The following is a 24,059-nucleotide window of genomic DNA, read 5'->3' as shown; positions in this document are numbered from 1 at the left end:
TGAATCCCAACACCTCACAAACTAAGCATGTGATTTGGACAAATCATCTAACCTCTCTGGACTTCATATCATCTATAAAATGAGATGAGAATATTAGCTACATGGAGCTGGTGTGGCGTTGTAGGATAAGCACTCAACCGTAAGGTCAGTTTGGATCATAAGGTTGTCAATTCAAACTCACCAGCAGCTCCTTGAAAACTATATGGGGGCTCTGTGGATCAGAACTGACTCGACAGCACTTAACAACAACAATAACATCTACCTCCCAGGGCAGTGTGAGGAGGAACTAAATACATGTTTACCATGTCAGTCTAGTACATAACAAATTACCAGCAAATGCTTATTATCCTCATCAGCTATTGCTCTTTTTGTCTTTCCTGTGAAACATCCGGTTTACAGATTGAGGCTGAAGCCACATCCTCCAGAAGCTGATCCCAGATTCTGACATGAACCTCACTTTGTGATAACCCACCCAGTCCTACGGTTTCTTCAATTAAAGTGAGGATAGGCAAGTACAAGGATTCTCCAGTTGGGCTCCTTAGTTTTAAGATGCCTATCATTGACCTAACAATAGTCCCCTGCATAAATTCATACAGCCTCAGTGTCTTACATAACCAGACAACTGTTGTTTCTCCATGCAACTTCCGATTGTGTATTCTTTTTCTTTGATCAGATGATTTTATCAAAGAACATATCTAAATAAAAATCCCCAGAGCAAAGTGTAACTCTTTTTTGCTTTTTGCCACTGAAAGTCTCCCCCATTTTGGGATACTAAATCACATCATAAAATTGCAAAATGGTCAGGGTACAAATGCCCTATGTTGCTTCATATTCCTGATGCAGCAATTGTTAAGATGTGGCTTTATAAGGTACCAAAAAGAACAGGGAGTGACCTATAATGCTGTAAGCCTCCCACCAAAGGAAGACTGTGCACAGGAGCAGAAAAGCAGATCAGGAGAGGCAGAGTTAGAAGGACAGGCCATGGTAAACCTGAAGACTCTCCCACTGCTGCTCTTGCTCCACACGCAGCTCTCCAAGGCCCTCCCTGTACCTGCTGAACCACCTGAAGAGAAAAAAACAATAGTTGTTAAGGTGAACTAATTTTCAATTAACTCCTGGGGTGAGGATAGATTTGATGAGTCTTAGGATACTGGGTGGGTTGTTTTCTTAGTTAAAACGGTCTGAAATAAATTATCTGGGCGATTTGTTTGAGGCTGAACAACTTCGTTCAGTGATTTGGAGAGTTCCAAACTGTCAAGGGTTGGGCCCTCCAGACATGAACATATGCTGGCTCTTCAAAGGCTGGAAAAATACTGCTGCCAAACTGCTTCCATTATTTAGAAGGAACGGCTTTAATTATTAAACTACATTATTTTCTTTCTTTCTCAGTTACCTAAGATTTTTCCTTCCATTATATTGGCATTGGAGTTATTAACATGACTGCTGCTTCCTATATAGATAGTTCTTTGCAGCCAAAAAATCCTGAGTGTTAAAGGTGAGAGATGAGAGCAAAGCAAGAATCGTTCATAGTGATTTAACAGGCACCAGATTATTGAGCTGTTTGTAAACTCTAGGGAGCACTATAAAAGAAGAGCCAAGAGCGTTCTTCTGTTGTTGTACAGTATGAATGCTGGCACATTTTTTAAGAAGCAAGGGGGGAATACTGTTATATATTTGCATGTGCAATTTTCTAAGCCTTGCACTTTTAGACAGACATTTTTTTGTTGCTAATTTTTTGGTATTTCTTACACTGATAACTGTAACCTCTGGACTAACAGCTAGATTTATTAAGTTAATTCATTGAGTACTCACAAAGCAATCTGTTAAGTGTTACACACACAATATCTTATGCATTGTAACCCTGTGAGGTGGATATTATTATTTCTATTTTAGAGATGAGACCTGTGACTCTTAAATCAGTTAACTGACATGTCCAAGGTCTCACAGTTAATTGGTGACTCCAGTGCAGTGAATTATCTAAAAGCTCTTCTCACCACAGTCTTTGTAAACTCCCATCAAACGACTTTTTTCTGATGAGTCTGAGTAAGAAAAGATAAGGGAAGATGCTGATTTATTTGAGGGTGATTTTTAACAGGACTAATTGTGATTGGTCCATTTTGCCATCATCCTGGGTATAAAATGAGCCATCTCAAAAGCAAAGGGGGAATTTCAATACCATCAAAGATGATAGCTTCCCTAGGAAGCATGTTCTTTGGACCCTGAGATCCCTGTGCATTGAACCTCTTCAACCCAGAAGACAGAGCTGTGGCATTAGAAGAGCAACAGCAGCAGAACGAAAAGCCCGAGCATGCAATGGGTAGATTTCCTGATCCACAGAGAATGTAAAGCCTTTAAACAGAGGCTCATGGACTGGAGGGTCTCCAGGCACTTAATTGGGGAGCTAAGTTTGCTGAACCATGGAGCTAGAGCTGAGTACTTTGGGGCTGAGGCATTTATCAGCAGTACTAAAAGAACTTTGTAATATTGCCTGAGCAGGACAGACGATAGATGAAGGGGCCAAGGGCCAGAGAGAGGCCTGTCTGTGGATATGGTCGAGAAGAGGCTATCCTTACCAAATACATATATCCTAAGCATTTTTCTGATCCTATTGTAACCTGTTAATTTCCCTAATAAGCCACATAACTTTGAGTATGGTGTCTGACTTTTGTGTGGCCATTGCAACGAATGATCAAACCCAGATGAAAAGTAGAGGGTGCTGGGAGAGGGATAGTTGGCACCATTGTGTACAGTGGCTCAGCCAAGATGTGAACCCAAACCTGTCTAATTCCAAGCCTACTTTCTGTCTTGTATCATTTACAGAAGACCAGGTTTTCAAAGCAAAGATGATTGGTTGCCTTGTAAACATTCTTGAGAACCCTGAGTTCCAAATGCACGTTACCTCTTTATAAAGAGTTACTTTGCTCATGCTGCTATTCCCCTAAAATTTATTTGAAGTTCCTCTTTTGAAATTGCAAATTCTCATTTGAGATGCAGCTTGGAGAGTCGGGACCTGAATTGCAGTCTTACCAATTTTCTTTCCTCTCTGAGCCTTTAATTCTTCATGAAGATTATTAAATCTATCTTGTAGTAATTCTTGGAATCCCTGAGTAGTCCAAATAGTTAATGCCGTTGGCTGCAAACTGAAAAGTTAGAGGCCTGAATCCACCTTGAGACACCTCAGAAGACAAGTCTGGCATTCTACTTCTGAAAGATAACAACCATTGCAAACCCTATGGAGCATAGTTCTACTTTAATGCACATGGGATTGCCCTCAGTCAAAATTGACTCAACAGTGACTAGTTTATTGGGGTTTTTTTTGTTGTTAATAGTGTTTGAAGATTAAAAAAGATAATCTACATGCTACAACTAATATTTCAAAACCGACATACAGTGAGTCAATTTCAACTCATAGCAACCTTCTATATAGGGAGAGGAGAACTACTCCTTAGGGTTTCTGAGACGGTCAGTCTTTATAGGAGCTGACAGCTTCATCTTTCTCCCAAGGAGGCACTGGTGGGTTTGAATCCTCCATCTTGCAGTTGGCTGCCCAATGCCTAATCTACAGCAACACCAGGACTCCAATCCTTCAAAATATATATAAATAAATAAAAATATTAGTTCTAATTTTTCTGTTTATAAAAGTATAGTAATGAGTACAATCTCATTACTATATAGTGGCATTTTGTATGTAGCAATTGGCTCCTCATAAAATAGGAGTCGCCTATTTTATGTATAAGTATTAACTACAGTACTGAAAAAGGAGCTCTGGTAACATAGTGGTTATGAGTCAGGCTGCTAATCTCAAGGTCAGCAGTTTGAAACCACCAGCTGTTCTGCTGGAGAAAGATGAGTCTTTCTGCTCCCGTAAAGATTTATAGCCTTGGAAACCCTGTACAGGGTCGCTATGAGTAGGAATTGATTCTAAGGCACATAACCTTGGAATCCACTGAATTCCAGTCAGTACTTGGCACAGTACTGAATGGAAGAGCAATTCTTCCTAACAGATACTATTATCTCAAAGTTTACCTACAAATTTATGGGTTTGTTTCTGTAGCTATGTCAGATTATGAGTCATTTTTGATTCGTGGAGTAATTTAGAAAAGAATGTAAAATATTTAGGGAACCAAAAGTAATGCCATAGCAAGTACCTTTTATGTATTTGTCTTTGTCCAGAATTATCTAGAAAAATTCTACCAATTGCCCAAGAGTCAACATCAGTTTGAAAGGAAGAACAGCGCCAGCATGATTGTGGAAAAACTTAAAGAAATGCAGCAGTTCTTTGGATTGAATGTGACAGGGAAGCCAGATGCTGCAACCCTGGAGGTGATGGAAAAGGCTCGCTGTGGAGTGCCTGATACTGGGGATTTTATGTTAACCCCAGGAAACCCGAAGTGGGAACACACAAACCTAACCTACAGGTAACATTTCTTGAGTTTCAGAATTCACTCATGCAGCCAGTATGCACTGAGCTTCTAGGATGTGCCAGACACTGTTCTAGGATTTGGGACCAATAGAAAAACATCCCTGCCTTTATGGAATTTCGTTACTAATGAGTAATACTGGTGAATTGTTTTATGGACTTCAAGTCTGGAGTGAATGAATATGGGAATGAAAAAGTAGGTATTCAATGAATTATTTTCAACTTCACAGCTTGCCGTTTTTGTCTTCCTTCACCAATAATCCAAAGAGAACCATATTGAAATGAGGTTGTGGCTGTAAATATTCACTTCAGGATCCCCAAAAAAGATTTGTTTCTGAAAGGAATCTAGTTCAGGGTTGTTGATATATCCTGATGATAGTTAGAATGGTTAATTTTATGCATCAGCTGACTAGGTGGTGGTTCCCAGTTGTTTTGCTAAACACTAGTCTAGTTCCTGTCATGGAGTAGTTCCCATGTGGTAAATGAGTAAGGCAGTTTACCTTCTATAATGTAATGTAACATAATGTCATATCATGTCATGTAAAGGAATATAATGTAATGTAGTTCAGTCATGTCCCATAATGTAATCTACTATGATGTAATCTACTAATCTGTTGAAAAGGAGTTTCTCTAAAGTGTATTCTGTCTCTAAACTATCAATCAATATTTTGGCTGAACTCTTACTTCACTCTTCATTCTACAGTCTTTTGTTACCTGACCTATGGACTTTCCAATCTTTTTAAAAATAGTATTGTTTTCCAGGTAATGTTTTACCTTCAATCTACATAGAACTCCTATGAGATGCGTACTATTTTAGTATCTTCATTTTATGAACAAGGAAACTGAGGTCTAAAGACATAAAATAACTTGTCCAAAATGCTGGTCTGAAAAAGGTCAAAACTCAGACATGATCCATATTCATTCCCAACCCAGAATTCTGAACCTCTTTCTTATGTTTTCCCCAGTTAAAGCACATCATGTATGCAATTCACTCTAAGATCAATCTATCATCTGTTGATAGCCTGTTCTTCTAGACAATACTGAACTCTTCACACATCTTCTCACTTTTAAGGATTAGAAATTATCCCTCAAATTTTGCAAAGACTGATGTGGAAACCGCTATTATGAAAGCCTTTCAAATCTGGAGTAATGTATCACCCCTGAACTTCAGCAAGACCTCAGAGAGGAAAGCAGACATCGAGATTGATTTTGTCATAAGAGGTAGACTTAAAGTAATCATGCTTAATTTTGCATTTCATGACTAACCTGATACTCAGCAAAGATCTATGTGAACTGTTTTCTTTCAGATCATGGTGATAATTCTCCATTTGATGGACCAAATGGGATCCTTGCTCATGCCTTTCAACCAGGCCAAGGTATTGGAGGAGATGCTCATTTTGATGCAGAAGAAACATGGACCAAAACCTCACAAAGTAAGTTAACCAAGACTATATTCACATATAAGTCTTGAATGTTTTTTTGTTTTGTTTTGTTTTGTTTTAACATTTCCAAGTCAACCAAGTGATCATTTAAATTTTTGCTGTTTTAGGATATTCAGTTAATTTAGCTTAAAAAGTACTGACCTTATCTCTAGAACAGGATCAGAAACTATAGACTAGGGTCAAATCTAACCTGGGCCCCTGCTTTTATAGATCATATTTTATTGGAGAAGGTGCACACTCACTTATTTGTATATTGTCCATGATTGCTTTCCATCTACAATGACAGACTTAAGTAGTTGTGGCAAAGACCACACAGCCCATAAAACCTAAAATAGTTTCTATCTGTAGCTTTACAGAAAAAGTTTGCTGACCTCCATTTTAAAGTATATCTTTCTTTCAATATTTTGAAATTTAATGGTGTTTAGAAAAGGCCTCTATTTTTTTGAAGTCCAAAAATAACTAGGTGTATTTATAAAAATTGTCCTATTTTAGGAAAGAGCAGTTACCTGATTGTCCATCTAGCTACTGCATTTTCACAACACTCCTTTATAATGGTATGTTCAAGAAAAAATCCTTAAGAAGAAAGGATGAGTGTCTGCAATGAAGAAAATGGCTAAGGACCAGTTTATCTGTGTCATGTGGCACTTTACAAGGCCAACAATACACCTTTAAGACACCTTCTATATTTAGTTGGCACCTCTTGCCATTTTCTCAACATATACATTCATTTTCACCTAAATCCCTGAGCTAGGAGCTGTGTGTACTCAAAGACACATATCAACACTCTACTGCTTTGTAACCCTATTGCCCTCCCCACTAGTTCAGATGTCCAGACCCAAACTAAATAATCAGGTTCCTAACTAAGCTTTCCATCTCCAACCTCTGCTCTCTCTAATTTTCCTAGCTGCAGTGAGACTTGTCATTTGAAAGCCCACCTGGGAACATACTCTTTCTTGTTTAAAAGTTTCAATCTTTAAATATTCTATACCAAATAAATTCCAAATATCTTCACTTGGCATTCAAAGCTCTTGGTGAATGTCTGCCCTAATTTTTCTTGGTTTGTCTTTATATTCCATATGTCACAGTCAATATTGCTTTATTTTCTGTAACTAGGTCATATATTGTACTTTCCAACCTTTCCAAGTTTGTTCACATTGCTTCTACCTCCTGAAATACCTTTCTTCATACACCAGGCCCACCTTTCACATATTCTCTCATCATTCCATGTTATGTCAAATGCAACCTCTTGTCTTTCAGCTGGAAATGAGTTCTTTCTCCTCAGAATCACAACAGTCCTTTTCTTCTGCCTCCCTAATTGCTTTCTCCTAGTTATGCTGTGCATTCAAGTTACTTGTACATATAATAAATATCCTCTTCTAGACTATACAACCCCAGAAAGCAGAGAACTATGAAAAATCCCCAATGCCCTGTCACAAAGTAGTCCATGCACTCAAAGATGATTGTTGTTGTTGTTTGGAATGCATGCATGGATGTAGAAATGAAAGAATGTGATGATCAAGGCAGCAAGTCTTGAATTAGGGGTAAAATTTTTCTAGTGCAATTATCAACAGGAAATTAACATTGTGGTAAGAGCATGGGTTTTGAAGCTGGGTTGGACCCTAGGTTTAACACTTACCCATTTTAAGACAAAGAATAAGATACTCAAAATCCAATGGCCTCAGTTCCTTTGTTGTAAAATATTTTTAATGATACCTCTTTAACAAAAACACTGTGAAGATTACATAGCATTGCATATGGATATTATCTTCCATTTAGTAAGCATTCTACAACTATGAATATTAATGGTCAAGGTCATGTAGAAAAATGCAGGGTGTTTGTGAAAAATCTAAAATGAAGAATTCACATCATTGAATCAAGGAAGTCAAGCCCTTCAATGTTTCTTGGATCCAAGTGAGTGAGGCATGGGAGGTGTATCATGAAAGACACTTTGTTGTTGTTGGTGGTGTTAGTAAGTGCTGTTGAGCTAATTCTGTCTCATAGTGACTCTGTATAGTATTTCCAAGGAATGACTGTATATTATATTGAGCTACATCCTTGTGATAAGGAGTCCACTGCTTATCCAATGTCACCACACCAGGACTCCAAGAAAGATGCTAAGGAGACATAAAAAGATGGGTAATAGAGTGATAAGGGATTTCTCTCTTTCCAAAGCAGCCTTCCTAGAACTGCTGATTGGAGAACTCAGGAATAGGGAAGAGCCAGTGTTATGCTATAAGTGATTAGGATGACAACATGAGTTGGTCCTGCATCCAAAAATCTGCCTGGTGCTTATTCACTGAGAGAAGTAGCACAAGAGGAGTGAAATTTAGAGAGTCATGCATGAGACCTGTGATGACTTTGCCTCTGGCAAGTCATGTGATCACCATTTCTCCAAACTTCAGGTCCAAATCCAAAAAATGTTCAAGAGGGAATACTTGCAGTTTTTCTTGGATCCAGGATTTGATGAGAAGTTCATACTCACCAAATTCCAACCTATGACTTTTAGCTGGATTCCTTCCAATCTCCAGTATGTTCATGTACCTGAGGGGAATGTGAAAACAGATGGAGTGGGGGTTGGGGGGACTGTTCCTCCAGGCCTTTTGGGCTTAGGAGTTACTTTCTTTGAGATTGTATTTCCACTAGTCTCCACACATGCTTGCATTTCAGATTACAACTTGTTTCTTGTTGCTGCTCATGAATTTGGTCATTCATTGGGGCTCTCTCATTCATCTGATGCTGGTGCCTTGATGTATCCCACCTATGCTTTCACAGACCCCAGCACATACCTGCTCCATCAAGATGACATCAATGGAATCCAGGCCATCTATGGTAAGGTCACCTAAAGAATGCTGAATGCTCACGGGGATCTCAATGAGGCCCCAACAAGCTCAGGATCTGGGCGACTCTTCCTTTGCACTTCACTCACATTCTCTCCTCTAGGAAAGCTTAAACTGCCCTCTGAAGGCGACTTGCATCTAATATTGTATTAACAAAGAAGGCCTGGGGCCCATGGGGAGCTGAGCCTGTATTGCCTCCTTAAGAAAAAGAATAGGAAGAAATGCACCATAACCATCCCTTTAAAAAGGTGGTGATTTTTCCCCCCTCCTCCTCCTTACTCTCTAATTTTTATAGATTTTGTAAAAAACATAACTGTCTCTTTTGATACAGCAATCCTTCTCCTCAATATATTTCCCTCTCCAAAATATCACGTACACCCATAAGGGTACAGGTACAAGGTATGCCAAGGATGTCACTGTAGTCTTGTTTGTGGTGGTGTTGGGAGTTGGAGGAAAGTGTGTCATGAGGAGAAAGTGAAGGTAAAATGTCCCGGTGCACACCATGGAGTACAGTACAGCAGTCAGATGCACTGAATTTGATGTACATAGGACAACAAAGTTGATATTTAAAACTTGGTGCATAGTGAAGAAGAAATAGAGTGATATGTATTACACAATATATAAATTATATCATATAACATTGATCTGTATAAATTAAAAATACATATAGAGAAAGCAAAGCAATTTCAAGAATACATATGAACAAAACTATATGTATTCAACATATTAAAATTGTGATGGTGGAGACAGGAGGGAATTGAAATAGAAAATAGGGAGGAAAAGGAACATTTTATTTTTTTAAATGTCTGACGGATACTTCTCAGGAGGGTCATAGAAACGTTTTGTCTTGTCCTAGGAAGTATTGCGTAGGTAAATTCATTGTATCTTCACCTCTCTCTTGTCCTCCTGCTCTCTAGTAGTTGTGAGGGAGAATACGAAGCCAGGGTATTCATTTTTCTGTTTGTTTAGGTGCTGTTGACTAGATCTGTGACTCGTGGTGATTCTGTGTGACAGAGTAGAACTTCCTTCATAGACTTTTCTAGGCTGTTTTCTTTACAGGAGGAGCGCCGGGTCTTTCTCTCATTGATTCCACTGAATGGGTTCAAACTGCTAATCTTTTAGTTTGTTGTTGTTAAATACCATCAAGTTGGTCCCAACTCATAGCAATCCTATATAGAGTTTCCGAGGAGCAACTGGTAGATTTGAACTGCCAATCTTGCGGTCAGCAGTTCAGTTCTGATCCTAAAGTGACACTTGTTGTTTTTGTTGTCAAGTGCTGTCGAGTCAATTCCAACCCATAGAAACCCTGCATAGGGTTTTCAAGGAGCAGCTGATGAGCTTGAACTGCCGACCTTGCAGTTCAAATGGCTTTGCAGTCTGGCCCACAGTGCCACATCAGTGTTTCATTAAACAGTATGGAATTGAGTGGCGTGGAGTTGGGGAAAGCATTCCCCCTCTGTGGCAGGACAGTACTACAACACCAAACCTGCCAGAGCGCCACACCAGGAAATTTCTTTTAGGATAATAGAAATTCTATGAATGAGAAAGCCTGCTCTAATGGTCTCTATTCTTCAACACTTTCTCCACACCCTCGAACTCCCTTCGACTCACCAATGCTTTAAATTCTTCTAACTAGTAGAATAGAGTGTTGGACTGAAAGGTCAGTTTGAACCACAAGATCTGCAGTTCAAGCTCACCAGTCGCTCCTCAGAAACCCTATACAGGGTCACTATGAGTCAGAACCAACTAGATGGCACTTAAGAACTAGAAGAGTAGACCTTAATTTTACAATGAGAAAATGGGTTAACACAAAAATAATTAAAACAATATTACTAAAGCTCAATTTAGACTCACACTGTGGGGTAGAAGACTGATAACCAGATCTTTCTTAGTAGTGGGCTTTAGTGATGAGGCAGTCAGTAGATAATGAATGTCACCAAAGCGGAAAACAGGAAAGAGGCACCAAGAAGGGGAGAAGAATTTTTAAAAGGTAAAAAAAAAAAAGAGGCTAGAATTCAAATTACTTTATAAATTAACCTGGAACTGACTCTGTGGCCTATCACTCCTCTTATTAAGAAAATAAATAAATAAACTGTAAGAGGATCAAATCTACTGTTATTTGAATACCTCTTGGCATAGTGTGGTCATATTTCCCTTCACATGAAAGCCCTTCATCTTTCTGAAGAGTGTCCGAAGTCATGCTAAACTTGCTTATTAAATGCACCCCCACTTTGTATTTAAACAGGACCTTCAAGCAACCCTATTAAACCCACTGGACCAAGCACCCCCACAGCGTGTGATCCTAGATTGACATTTGATGCTATCGTCACACTCCGAGGAGAAATATTTTTCTTTAAAGACAAGTATAAGACTGAATTTTTCCTTCCTTTGGTTTTTCTTACTGGATTCTAATAAGTCATACAGTTCCCAACTTTTTCCTAGGATTCTATACATATTCATATCATTGGAACTTTCAGTTGTTTTCTGGATAACAACATATCCAGGTGGGGGAGGAAGAAAACGAAAATATTATAAACAGAACAGGCTGTATTAGCTTCAGAGCCTCAGAGCTGGGTTTATCTGACGTGAAACCATTATTCAATTCTATCCAAAATCAGTTAAGTAAATGGAAATTATGATTTAACTAGCTGACAGGCAAAAAAACAGACTGGATTCGTCACTTTTCCATTGGCTATTTTGTCATTGTGTAATCAGAGACTGGTCTGTTGGTCACAGTGAAGCACTTAACTATTAATCAAAAGGCTGGTTTGAACCCATTCAGAGGTTCCTTGAACGAAAGTTCTGGCCATCGGCTTCCAAAAGGTCAAGGTTTGAAATTCCTATGAAGCACAGATGTAGGCCATAGCACATGAAGTTGCAAAGAGTTTGAATCAACTTCAGGGCACCTAGTTTGTTTGTTAATTTTGTAATCAGAAATGGAATGTGTTGCTATTGCGTACTGTTAATTGCTAAGGAGCTCTGTTAACTCAGTGGGATACACACTGGACTGATAACTAGGTCAGAAATTGAAACCCACAGGGTGCTCTGTGGGAGAATGAAGAAGCTGATTGCCCCTGTAAAGGTTTACAGTTTCCTGAACCCAAAGGAGCGGTTCTATGCTGTCCTATAGAGTCACTATGAGTTAAATAGACTCCATGGCAGGGGTGGGTACTGTTGATGTGATGACTGTATTTCTATTTTCTATCATTTTCTGGGAACAATAATGGATTTGTCATTGTGTGAGGAACAAAGTGTAATCAAATGAGGCTGTTCCTATGCACCTGTCTGAAAACTGTAAACTGCTCAGCAGATAGATAATATCACCATAAGCCCTGGCCATGTGCTGGCTTCTGTGCTAGGAACTTTGTATCCAGTATCATGTACTATTCTCCCGGAAATCTTATGAAGCTCAAGACGCACAGAAACTGCCCATCTCAACCATGGTGGTGAAGGTTTGGGTGTGTGAGTTTTTTTCCCTTTGTGTTTCTTTAGGTATTTCTGGAGAAGCCACCCTCAGCTAGAAAGAGTCGAATTAAACTTTCTTTCTCTATTCTGGCCATCCCTGCCAAATGGAATACAGGCTGCCTATGAGGATTTTGATAGAGACCTAGTTTTCTTATTTAAAGGTAATTGCCTGAGATTTTCAAATTACTTTTAGTTCTGCCTAATGGAAAGGGGCTCTGGTAGTGTTGTGGTTACGAATCGGGCTGCTAACCTCAAGGCCGGAAGTTAGAAGCTACCAGCTGTTCCGCGGGAGAAAGATGAGGCTTTCTGCTCCTGTAAAGATTTACAGCGTCGGAAACCCTGTACAGGGTCGCTATGAGTCTGAACCAACTCCACGGCACATAACAACAACAACAATGGAAGGGGGCAGGACTTTGTGGTCCTGCCTTAGTTATCTAGTGCTGCTATAATGCAAATACCATAAGTGGGCATGGTTTTAAAACACAGAAATGTATTTTCTCAAAATTCAGCAGGCTGCATGCCCCAATTCAGGGCGTGGGTCTAGAGGGAGGTCCTTCTTTGTGGACTTCAGCTTCTAGTAGCTGCCAGCAATCCTTAGAGAATCTTATATCCTATTATGTGTCTTTTTCTCCTGTGTGTGTTTTTGTATCCATTATGCTCTTTTTATAACTCAGAAGTGATTAGGTTTAGGACCCACACTACTCTGGTGTAGCCTAATTAACATAACAAAGGAAACTAGTTCCAAACAGAATTATTTTTATAGATACATTGTTATTGTGTGACATGGAGTTGGTTCCAACTCATAGCAACCCTGTATAGTGTTTCTGAGAGTAGCTGGTGAGCTTGAACTGCCAACCTTGTGCTTAGCAGTCCAATGCATATCCTACAGCACCACATCAGGGCTCATTTATAGCTGTGTTGTTGTTATTATGTGCAGTGGAGTCAGTTCTGACTCATCGCAACCTTGTGTACAGTTTCCAAGGAGCAGCTGGAGAGTTTGAACCACCAACCTTGTAGTTAGCAGTCCAGTGCCACACCAGGACTCCAATTTCATAGGTTTAGGGGTTTATGAAATCCTAGGATTTCTTCATGTATTTTGGGGGGAGGCACATTTCAATCTACAGTGAGTTTCTAGATTCAAAAGAGGTATGCCAATGAAAACGCATTTTGCTGTTCAGGTTTCGTCAGGAGACTTGGGTTATATCCTATCTCTCCCACTAATAACTCTGTGACCTTGAGCAAATTGTACCCTCTTCAAATCTCAGTTTTCTCATCTACAGAAGACCATATTAGATCATCTTTAGTGTTTCTTCACCTCTACTTATCTGTCATATTTTAAGATTCCTGTAATTTGATCTCTGTATAGAAGTCATGTGTGACAAAACAACAAATTATGGTGTCCTCAAATATCAAACTAAGAAGTTTGAATTTTTAAAAAGATGCTGGGGAACTGCTAAAACACAAAACCCCCACTGCCATTGACTCATGTTGTTGTTGTTAAGTGCTATAGAGTCGGTTCTGACTCATAACAAAACTGTATAGGATTTTTGAGGGGTGGCTGGTAGATTTGAACCACCAACCTTGCATTTAGCAGTCCCGGGCTTATACTACAGTACCTCATAGAGGCCCTAGAGAATTTCTGAGACTGTCAATCTTTATGGGAGCAGACAGCCTCATCTCTCTCCTATGGAGTAGACTGGTAGATTTAAATCATCAACCTTTCAGTTAGCAACCCAACACCTAACCCAAAGACCATCAGGGCATCTCGGGGAATGGCTAAGTATATCATAATCCCATGGATTTAACTTTACCATCTTTATCTTTTCAAGATTCTTTGTTCTATGATGCATTTTTATTTCTCTGCTGTATTTATACAAAAAGCGGTGTACATTATTTTATAAAAATGGGCGAACTTTATCTAACATATAACATGACTCGTTGGCAGGCAACCAATACTGGGCTCTGAATGGGTATGACATTCAGCCAGGTTATCCCAAGAGTATATCAAACTACGGTTTACCCCGCAGTGTCCACGCCATCGATGCAGCTGTGTCCTATAGAGGAAAAACATACCTCTTTGTCAACAATCAATTCTGGAGGTAAGATAACATGTATGGTTGTGTTTTTAATTAAACATTGAAATCTGACTTTCTGTCTACACACCACCTAAGATGTTTTAAAAATTCAGGAATACAAAGATTTTAAAAATCTAGGTGGTATTTGATAGGATTTAGCTAAAATGTATATATTTTTTTTGTAGTGCAATTGTTAGTGCTTTGACTTTTAAAATTTTTAATCTTATGAACTAAAATGACTGCTTGATGGTACTGAGAATTCTTATCATGGAACATAGAAATCTTAATAAAACATTAAGGTGGGAGGCAAAGAAAGAATTAGGCTAAGTCTCTATATGAATTAAATTCGGGCACACAAATATTATGCAAATAATGTACAGAATTTAGTGCTCAAGTTAGATTTATTTATATTTATTCACATATATGTATGCATATGCACACATACTCAGTTGTACCAATTCAATACAACCCTTAGTAGATATAAGTTTTTTGTTCAGTTTTGGAAAAAGAAAACAAAACAAAAAAACCACATTTCACAACAATTAGAAGCTTGTTTCAGTATGAATGGTACTCATACCATTTATAAAGGAGTCCAGTGTGGCATTGTAGGATAAGCACTAGATTGTTAACCACAAAGTCGGTGGTTCAAACCCACCAGTTGCTTTTTGAAAACCCTGTAAAAGGTCGCTATGAGTCATAACTGACTTGGTGGCACTTAACAACAGCAATCTTTTATAAATGGATATGTATTGTATAGAAATTAACCATTAAGTAGAGAAGTTAACCATTCTTAATCCCAATAAATAGGACATTGTGAGGACTGACTGAAAAAAAAGTATGTGAAGGCATGTTGTAAATTCTGTTCAATTTAAAGAAAACTGCATTATGTATCATATTTTAAAATATGCAACATATTTTCCTCAGATATGACAACAAAAAACAATCCATGGAACCAGGTTATCCCCAAAGCATAGCAAATGCCTTTCAAGGAATATACAGTAGAATTGATGCAGTTTTCCATCAGGGATGTAAGTAAAAAAAAAAAATATATATATATATATATATATATATATATATATATATAATAACTGTTTACATTTTAATTTTTTTAAGTAAATGCTTGCAGTGGAATGTTATATCAAAAGAGGTGTGGGTTCATAACTGAAAATGTCTGAAAGTTTACTTCTACAAACTAATCTAACAAATTCTCTCTCTTTTTTTTTTTTTTTATAGACTTCTTCTTTTTCTTCACTGGGCCAGAATATCATGCATTTGACCTTAATGCCCGTAGAGTTACTAGGGTTGGAAGAAGCAATGAATGGCTTAACTGTTGATAAAGTTTAAGCAAACTCAAATTTGTTTGGATTCATTTTCTGAGTGTTAAAGTAGGCAAATTAATATGCATACTCATTACATCATTTCCTGTTTATATTTTTCTCAACAATAAACAGCAAAGCGGTTGACATTCATTGTATTCATTTGACTTGCCCTCAACAAAAGTATGGAATAGTCCACTATTTACAGAGGCTGATTCAAGTCCTATGCATTCTGCCTCGGGTTAGTAAGTCTATCAGAATAGATCCACAGGAAAATAAGCCCTCTTTTTCATCTCAATATTCACTATTTCATTACTTGCTTAATCTGATTTTTAAAATGTTCATATGTTACTAAGTTTCTTTGAGCAAGTGTTAAAAGTGTCTGCTAAATACAACTGAGCACCAGATTTTAATTAGAAATAAGGATTGCAAGCACCATCGATGGTAACTGACTTTATAGAAAATGGGGTGCTGTTTTTCCATTCTTTGAGAGAACTATGGTTGTCACTTGTGGACTTAAGGAGCCTGACAGCACAGTGGTTAAGTAGTCGCCAATTAAATAAAAGGCTGGAAGCTCAAGCCATTCCACTAGCACCGTGAGAGAGACCAGGTGATATACTTCTGTCAAGATTAAAATAAAAAAACCCATTGTCATCAAATTGTATCCAATTTATAGAAAACTTGTTAACTCCCATCAAATCAATTCCAACCCATAGTGATCCTGTATAGGGTTTCTGAGGAGCAACTGGTGAGTTTGAACCACCAACCTTGAGGTTCAATCTGACTTTGTGGTCCAGTGCTTATCCTACAGTGCCATACCAGGACTCCAGCACAGAGTAAAACTGCCACCAAAGGGTTTCCAAGACCGTGGAGTCCTGGTGTGGCACTATAGGATAAGCAACAGACCATAAGGCCAGTTTGAACTCACCAACTATCCCTTGAAAATCCTATACAGTGTTACCATGTGTCAGAACGACTTGACGGAACTTAGTGATCTTTATGGAAGAAGACACATCTTTCTCCCTCAAAGAGATGGTGGGTTCAAACCATGAACCATTTGGTTAACCACGCACTGTATCAAATTAATTCTGCCTCATAGTGTAAGGACCAAACTGATTTTACCTGATTTTGCCTACCTAGAGGCTGCTTGACTAAACTCTAGTCAGGCTCAGGAAAGCATTTTAAATAGACAAGGCCTCAGTTTTTAGTTCCCTCCAGAGACAAGGTCAATCTCCATTCTGTACATTAGCCTGAACACGTCCTCTAGCTCCAACAAAATGATATATGTATAAATAGCCAGGCAGCTCAAGGCCAGGGGCCAGATGTTTTCCTTTACCCTAGCCTAAGAACAAAGACCACCAGTCCTGACCAATTAAACTGTAACATCTTATAGTTTGCCAATTGTTAACCAATCCAAAGATTGTAAAGCTGAGAAACCTGAGCTTTATAGAGTTTGAAAACTCTATAAAAACCCTGCAGACAATGAATTCGGGGCTCTTTCCCTATTCCGAAGTGTCGGATAAGGTTAGAGACCTGGCTCAAGCTTGAATAAACAACCCTTATGTATTTGCATCCGGTACACGGCTCCTGGGTGGTCTTTGGGGACCCCCGAATTCTGGGCATAACAATAGCCACTCTATAGCTCAGAATAGTATGGCTACTTCAGGGATTCTGCAAACATAAATCTTTACAGGAGCAAAAAGCTTCATCTGTTACTGGATTTGAGCTCCTGACCTTACAGTTAGTCCAATGCAAAGCCTATAGCCCAATGCTTAACCACTAAATCACCAGGGTTCCTTTTACATAAGGATTGTTGTTGTTGTTAAGTATGAGCAAGTCTGTTCAGACTCATAGCAACACTGTATAGGGTTTCTGAGGAGCAGCTGGTGGGTTTGAACCACCAGCATTGTGGTTAACAGTCCAGTGCTTATCCTACAGCACCACACCAGGACTCCTCTGTAGAGATTAGCCTTGGAAACTCAATAGGGTAGTTGTATTATGTCAGAATAAACTCAATGGTGCATACAACAACTTTGATTTGTAAAATGAATAAACACAAAATGACGAAGTTGAACCTCCATGAAGGATAAAATGGCATCTCTTGAGGAAAATTCCTTCTTCCTGTCTCTCCTTCTAGAGTCCAAGTGTATGGCTAGTTGGCCCTGTTATCCCTTATTTCCTAGGGTGTTCCGGGGGCACACTTTACAAGTAGCAGGGATTTACTGCACACCTGAGCAATCATGGGCACAAAATTCAATAAATCTTACTAAATTGAATTAAACAGCTTAGAGGCATGCATTTGTTAATTATAAAAACTTTAGCTATATAATCAAAATGTCTAGTCCAGACATCAAATGTCATATTTGCAGGTAAGATATAATGTAATTTATTACACAAAAATATGTGGCTTGTAAATTATGTTTATCCTAGTACATTCTGTTTTCTGTATCCAATTAAGTCTTTAAATTCTACAGGTAAATAATTTAGTATAATATTCTACTGATTCTGATTCAAAATCATCTATTAAATGAGTTTGAAATAAAGATTTTACTTTCAAATTACTGACTTGTGATCTACTTATAATTTTGTTTTGAAGTATCACCACATACTTTATCTAAAGTATAAACAAGAATTAGCAAATTTCAGATATGCTCAACTATTTAGTCCCTTTTCAGAATTATCATAATATTGATAATAAAATTTTGGATACTGTTTAAATGTTTATTAAATATTTTATATCTCCAGAAAATTCCCTTGGAGATGTTGGGACATTATTTTCAGTTTACTTTATAAGATTGGTAAACAGAAATTAGTATACTATGATTTCTTTTTGTAACAGTTTTTTTTATTGTGAATTGGGTGAAGGTTTACAGAAAAGATCATCAGTTTTACTTTCATATACTTTACAAATCATATACTTTGTTTCATCTCAATAATTTCAATCCTCTCCATGCAACAACAGTTGTCCTGCTTCCTGTCTGCAGTTGCATGTGTACAAATACCCTATTTCAAACTCTTACATATTTGTGGGATTTATAACTATGAGGGTGAGTCAAAAATTATCCACACTCTGGATGTAGAATTTATTTTAATCAACTTTTAGAAAAGACAAATACATAAATTTTCAACATAATCTTCTTGCTTTTTAATACACTTTGTCCATCTGCCAGCAAGCTTTAATATTACCTTATTTTAAAATGGTTTAGGATGAGCTGTGAGCTACAAATTCACCACTGGCTTCACTTCTTCATCAGAGGTGACTCTCTGTCTTCAAAGGACTACTTTAAGGGACCAAACAGATGAAAATTCAGTAGAGCAAGATCAGGATTATAGAGAGAATATTTTAAAACCTCAAAATGAAGTTTTTGCAGTGTCAACAGTGTGGGCTGAGTGTGTGGATGTGCATTGTCATGCAAGATCACCTTGCCCTTGGATAGCAGTTCTCTGCATTTATCAGAAGTTTAGGCTTTAGCTCTTCAGTGAGCATCTCACTGTAATGAGCACTGGTGAGTGTTGAAACTTTTTACTGATAGTGCTCTAATATGGGCCCTTGAGAATCCCAGAAGATTGTAAACATCAATTTTTCAGCTGATGGTTGAATTTTGAACCTTCTCTTGGTTGACCTTGAGGATGTTTCCACTGTATACTTTACTGTTTACTCTCAGAGTCATACATAGTGATGAATCCATGTCTTGTTACCAGTAACAATTTTTTTTTTTAAAGAAACTTTTACCTTCCTTAGAGTTATCAGACCAAATTTTGTTTGCAGATGTCCAAACACTTCTGGTTTTGCTCTTCCGTGAGTTGTTTTGCTACCCATCTTGCACAAACTTTTTGAAACCCAGGTTTGTCACGGATTATTTCACCGAGCCATGGCTGACTTGAAAATAATTTGACATGTAATACACTGCCACTCATCTGTTTGACAGAATCATTTAATGTGCAACTCAATGTTACCATCAGGATGTTTTAATATAACTGGAGTATGGCTAATTTTTGACTCACTCTCATATATAAAAATACATATACGTTTATATGTTGTGCTGTTAAGTGCCATCAAGTTGGTTCTGTAAAAACTAAGAGAGAGAGAGAGAGAGAGAGAGACAGAGACAGAGACAGAGACAGAGAGAGAGATCTAGATATATGTTGCTGTTATGTGCCATGGAGTCGGTTCCAACTCATAGAGACCTTGCATAGGATTTCCACGGGAGAAAGATGAGCCTCAGAAACCCTGTGCAGGGTGACTATGAATTGGAACCGACTCCACGGTACTTAACAACAACTATATATAGATATAGACATAGATATAGATATAGATATTATTAGATATAGATATCCCACTCCTCCTCCCATACTCATTCAGCTTGTGTGTCTATCTATCTACACACAGAGCACTGTGGTTCCAATTTTGTGTATCTATCGCACCTGTATTCCATTTGGCCCTTGCATACCTCCCTTAGTACACTATCATTTCACTCAGTAATTCATTTATTAAACAATAATTAATCATTTAAATGTTTTAGGTACTGCACTATGAGAAAGGTCTATAAACAATTAATTGTACCAATTTAACACAACTAACTCAGAACCAAATCCACTGCCATGGAGTCAATTCTGACTCATAGTGACCCTATAGTTCAAATAGGATTACTCCATAGGGTTTCCTAGGCTGTAAACCTTCATGGGAGCAGACAGTATCATCTCTCTCCCATGGAGCAACTGGTAAGTTTGAACCCTGACCTTGCAGTTAGCAGCCTGACCCAGAGCACACCAGGACTCCATTAACAAAAGTAAAATGATCTGTAAAAACTAAGCGCTGCATTTTGAAGAGAAGAATCCATTTAAGACTATTGTTTTTTCTGAAAACTTAGTTTTTTACAATAGCAAAAATGTGAGATTTATCTTCTTGGATACTCTGCTAGCTGGGCTAGCTAGTTATTATAGATGATTTTTTATGTACTTTTTATTGTGAATAGAGTAAAGGTTTACAGACAAGATCATCAGTTTTACTTTCAACAAATCATATACTTTGTTTCATCTCAATGATTCAAATACTTGTCATGCAACAACAGTTATACCACTTGCTCCTTATGGTTCTTATATCCATTCGATCCTTCTTCCCTACTTTTCTGAACTTTTTCCTTTGGTAAATGTTGCCCACCTGACCTTGAATGACTGATCATTTTGTAGTGAGCATACCTTACTAGTGTTGTTGGCCCCCTATATATCTATCTACTGCTAGGTTGAAAATTGGGCCACAAGGGTGAGTTCCATTCCAGACCTGAAGGGTGGTCGAAGGCCATAGTCTAAGGTTCCTCCATTCTCTTTCTGACAAGTAACTCTGGCCTTTTTTGTTTTTAAATAATTTTGAGTTTTGTCCACATTTTATCTCACTCCAACCAGGACCTTCTAATGTGATCCTTTTTAGTTCTGTTGGTAGTGGTGAACAGGAAAAGGTAAAAACATTCACTGCCCTCTCCACCCAGGAGACAAGCTAAAATGTTAATCAGGTTACTGAATGGGACCAATCCTTTCCCCACAGGAGTCAAACTAGAATGTTAATCAGATTACTGAGTGAAACCAATCCTCTCCCCCCAGGAGTCAAACTAGAATGAAACACTGGGGCAACCTCACAATTCTTGCCAAGCTTGAGCTCATTGATGCTGCCACTTGGCCAATCCATCTCACTGGGGGTTTTCCTCTTTTTCTCTGACCCTTCATTTTACCAAACATGATATCCTTCTCCAGTGACTGGTCCCACCTGACAATATGTCCAAAGTATGAGAGACAAAGTTTGGCCATCCTGGCCTCCAAGGAGCACTCTGGCTGAACTTCTTTCAACAGATCTGTTTGTTCTTTTGGCAGCCCACGGTACTTTCAATATTCTCCTCCAATACCATAACTCAAATGCATCAATTCTTCTATGGACTTCCTTATTTACAGTCAAGCTTTCGCATGCATATGAGGTTATTGAAAATACCACGGCTTGGTGCACCTTAGTCCTCAAGCTGTCATCTTTGCTCTTTAACACTTTAAAAGAGGTCTTGTGCAGCAGATTTACTTAATACAATACGTTGTTTGATTTCTTGACTGTTGTTTCCATGAGTGTTGATGGTTGATCCAAGAAAGAATGACGCCCTTGACAACTTCAATCTTTTTTCAATTGATAAGAATGTTGTTTATTGGTCCAGTGGTGAGGATTTTTGTTTTCTTTGCAATCCATATCGAAGGCTGTCATCTTTGATCTTCATCAGTCAATATTTTAAGTCCTCTTCGCTTTCAGCAAGCAAGATTGTATCATCAGCATATCGCAGGTTGTTAATGAGTCTTCCTCCAATCCTGATGCCATGTTTTTCTTCATATAACCCAGCTTCACAGATTATTTTCTTAGCATACAAATTGAATAAGTATGGTGAAAGAATATAATCTTGTCACACACCTGTCTTAATTTTAAAACATTCAGTGTTTCCTCATTCTGTTTGAACAACTGCCTCTTGGTCCATATGCAGATTCCTCATGAGCACAATTAAGTGTTCTGGAATACTCATACTTCTCAATGTTGTCCATAGCTTGTCATGATCCACACAATAAAAAGACTTTGCTTAGTCAATAAAGCACAAGTATACATCTTTTTGGTATTCTCTGCTTTCAGCCAAGATCCATCTGATGTTAGCAATGATATCCCTTGTTCTACATCCTCTTCTGAATCCGACTTGAACCTCTGGAAGTTCTCTGTTGATGTATGGTTGCAGTCATTTCTGTATTACCTTTAGTAAAACTTTAATTGCGTGGGATATCAAAGATATTGTCCAATGATTTCCGCATTTCATTGGGTCACCTCTCTTTGGAATGGGCATAAATATGGATCTCTTCCAATTAGTTGGCCAGATAGTTGTCTTCCAAATTTCTTGAATTAGATGAGTGAGTGCCTCCAGTGCCACCACACTTTCTTGAAAGATTTCAATTTTTATTCCATCAATTCCCCATATCAGTGCCTTTAAGATTAATCAGATTTGAGTACAAATTTAGAAAACTCATCCTCATGATTTTGTTTCTCTGGAACCCCACTCTCTGGGTACCGCATGTCTTAGGCCCAGTTTTCTAGAGAAGTAAAACCAGTGAAGCATATATATGTATATATTTAAAGAGAAGTTTATCATCTTACAATTGTAGAATCCCAGGTCCCCAGAGGAAGAAATAGGCCATCCCAGGTGTCCATTATATTGGAACAGGCCACACCCCCAAGGAAGCATACCTTTAATTGATCGACTGTTCATAGCTGCTCATCATAAAGTTAACTATACCTGTATTCAGTTTTATCATCATAGGAATAAACATATCCCAACTATTAAACCTTTGTAAATCCTGGCCTAGTTGAGTTGGCACAGAACCCTAGCTATTACACCTACACTAATATCCATTCTCCTTTCCTCCTCTACTAAGAGAAAGCCTTTACTTCATGGTAGCTATGCGTTTACCTGAAAGGCAATATTCTGTGGTCTCCCTACAGCTAAACGTGTTTAAGTTCTTGACAAAAATATATAAGCACAATGTTGTGTGGTTTCTCTGGAAAAAGACTAGGGATTTTCTTCTTTTCTGCCTTCCTCCTTCCTGCTATCTGTAATACAGATACAATAACAAGGACTTTAGAAGACCTCCCCTGAACCATGAGGCAATGCACTTAGATAGTGGTGCAATATGCTAAATGTTACCTGCATCCTTCATGACATAGAGTTATCATACCAACTCGAATTGCCAAATCTGCATTTGTTTTATGTGAGGGATGAATAAATGCTCATTTTATTTAGCATCTGCTGTTTGAGGTTTAAGGATCTCTGGTAGCGTAGTGGTTATGAACTGGGCTGCAAGCTGCAAGATCAATAGTTTGAAACTACCTGCTGTTCCACGGGAGAAAGATGAGGCTTTCTGCTCCCGTAAAGATTTACAGCCTCAGAAATCCTGTACAGGGTCGCTATGAGTCGGAACTGACGCCACAGCACATAACAACAACAACAACATTTGAGGTTTATCTTGTTATACTTGACCAAAGAGAATTAGGTTACTTAGGACTCCTAGTGTGGCACTGTAGGACCAGCACTGGACTGTAAACCACAGGGTCAGTAGTTCAAACCCACCAGCTACTCCTCATAAACCCTATACAGGGTTGCTATGAGTTGGTACTGACTCAACGCAATAAAAGGATATAGATTAATATCAACAAAGAGGCAAATAGGTTAGACTCCAGGAGCGTTCCAAATTCAGAGCTTCCATTGTATTCTCCCCATGTGGAGTCAGGATGTATTACTCTCTTGGAATCAATGTGTGACAATTGGCATGGAAAATTGCCCTCCAGGGAAGCTCAGTGTTGAAAGTTTTTACTGGGAATCTGTTATTTCAACATAATTGATGGATTACCTAAGTGGTTGGTCTCAGCCTTTAGGTCAACTGACAGCAAGTAACTCAAAGCCCCTATCCTAAATCATCTGGTTGCTATTTCTGGTGCA

At 38.3% G+C, this 24,059-nt stretch overlaps 1 protein-coding gene across 1 annotated transcript; it reads left to right on the top strand.

The window, feature by feature from the left end:
* The first annotated feature begins 981 nt into the window (after positions 1 to 981).
* MMP8 (matrix metallopeptidase 8 (neutrophil collagenase)) lies at positions 982 to 15,573 on the top strand. The gene is made up of 10 exons (XM_006833773.1): positions 982 to 1,092; positions 4,174 to 4,418; positions 5,493 to 5,641; positions 5,728 to 5,853; positions 8,530 to 8,691; positions 10,945 to 11,062; positions 12,192 to 12,325; positions 14,110 to 14,263; positions 15,164 to 15,267; positions 15,473 to 15,573. Exons 1-10 carry the CDS (start codon positions 982 to 984, stop codon positions 15,571 to 15,573), a joined length of 1,404 nt encoding a protein of 467 aa, XP_006833836.1.
* Positions 15,574 to 24,059: the final 8,486 nt, after the last annotated feature.

Source organism: Chrysochloris asiatica, unplaced genomic scaffold (genome assembly GCF_000296735.1).
Source record: "Chrysochloris asiatica unplaced genomic scaffold, ChrAsi1.0 scaffold00008, whole genome shotgun sequence".
NCBI classification, from domain to species: domain Eukaryota; kingdom Metazoa; phylum Chordata; class Mammalia; order Afrosoricida; family Chrysochloridae; genus Chrysochloris; species Chrysochloris asiatica.
The sequence above is the reverse complement of the archived record's forward strand: the minus strand, read 5'-3'. Positions and strand labels throughout refer to the sequence as shown.

Coding starts and splice junctions, on each gene's coding strand:
- MMP8 (XM_006833773.1), top strand. CDS start 982: ATGGTAAACCTGAAGACTCTCCCACTGCTGCTCTTGCTCCACACGCAG. Junction 5,854..8,529: donor ATGGACCAAAACCTCACAAA/GTAAGTTAACCA, acceptor CTTGCATTTCAG/ATTACAACTTGTTTCTTGTT. Junction 12,326..14,109: donor CCTAGTTTTCTTATTTAAAG/GTAATTGCCTGA, acceptor ACTCGTTGGCAG/GCAACCAATACTGGGCTCTG.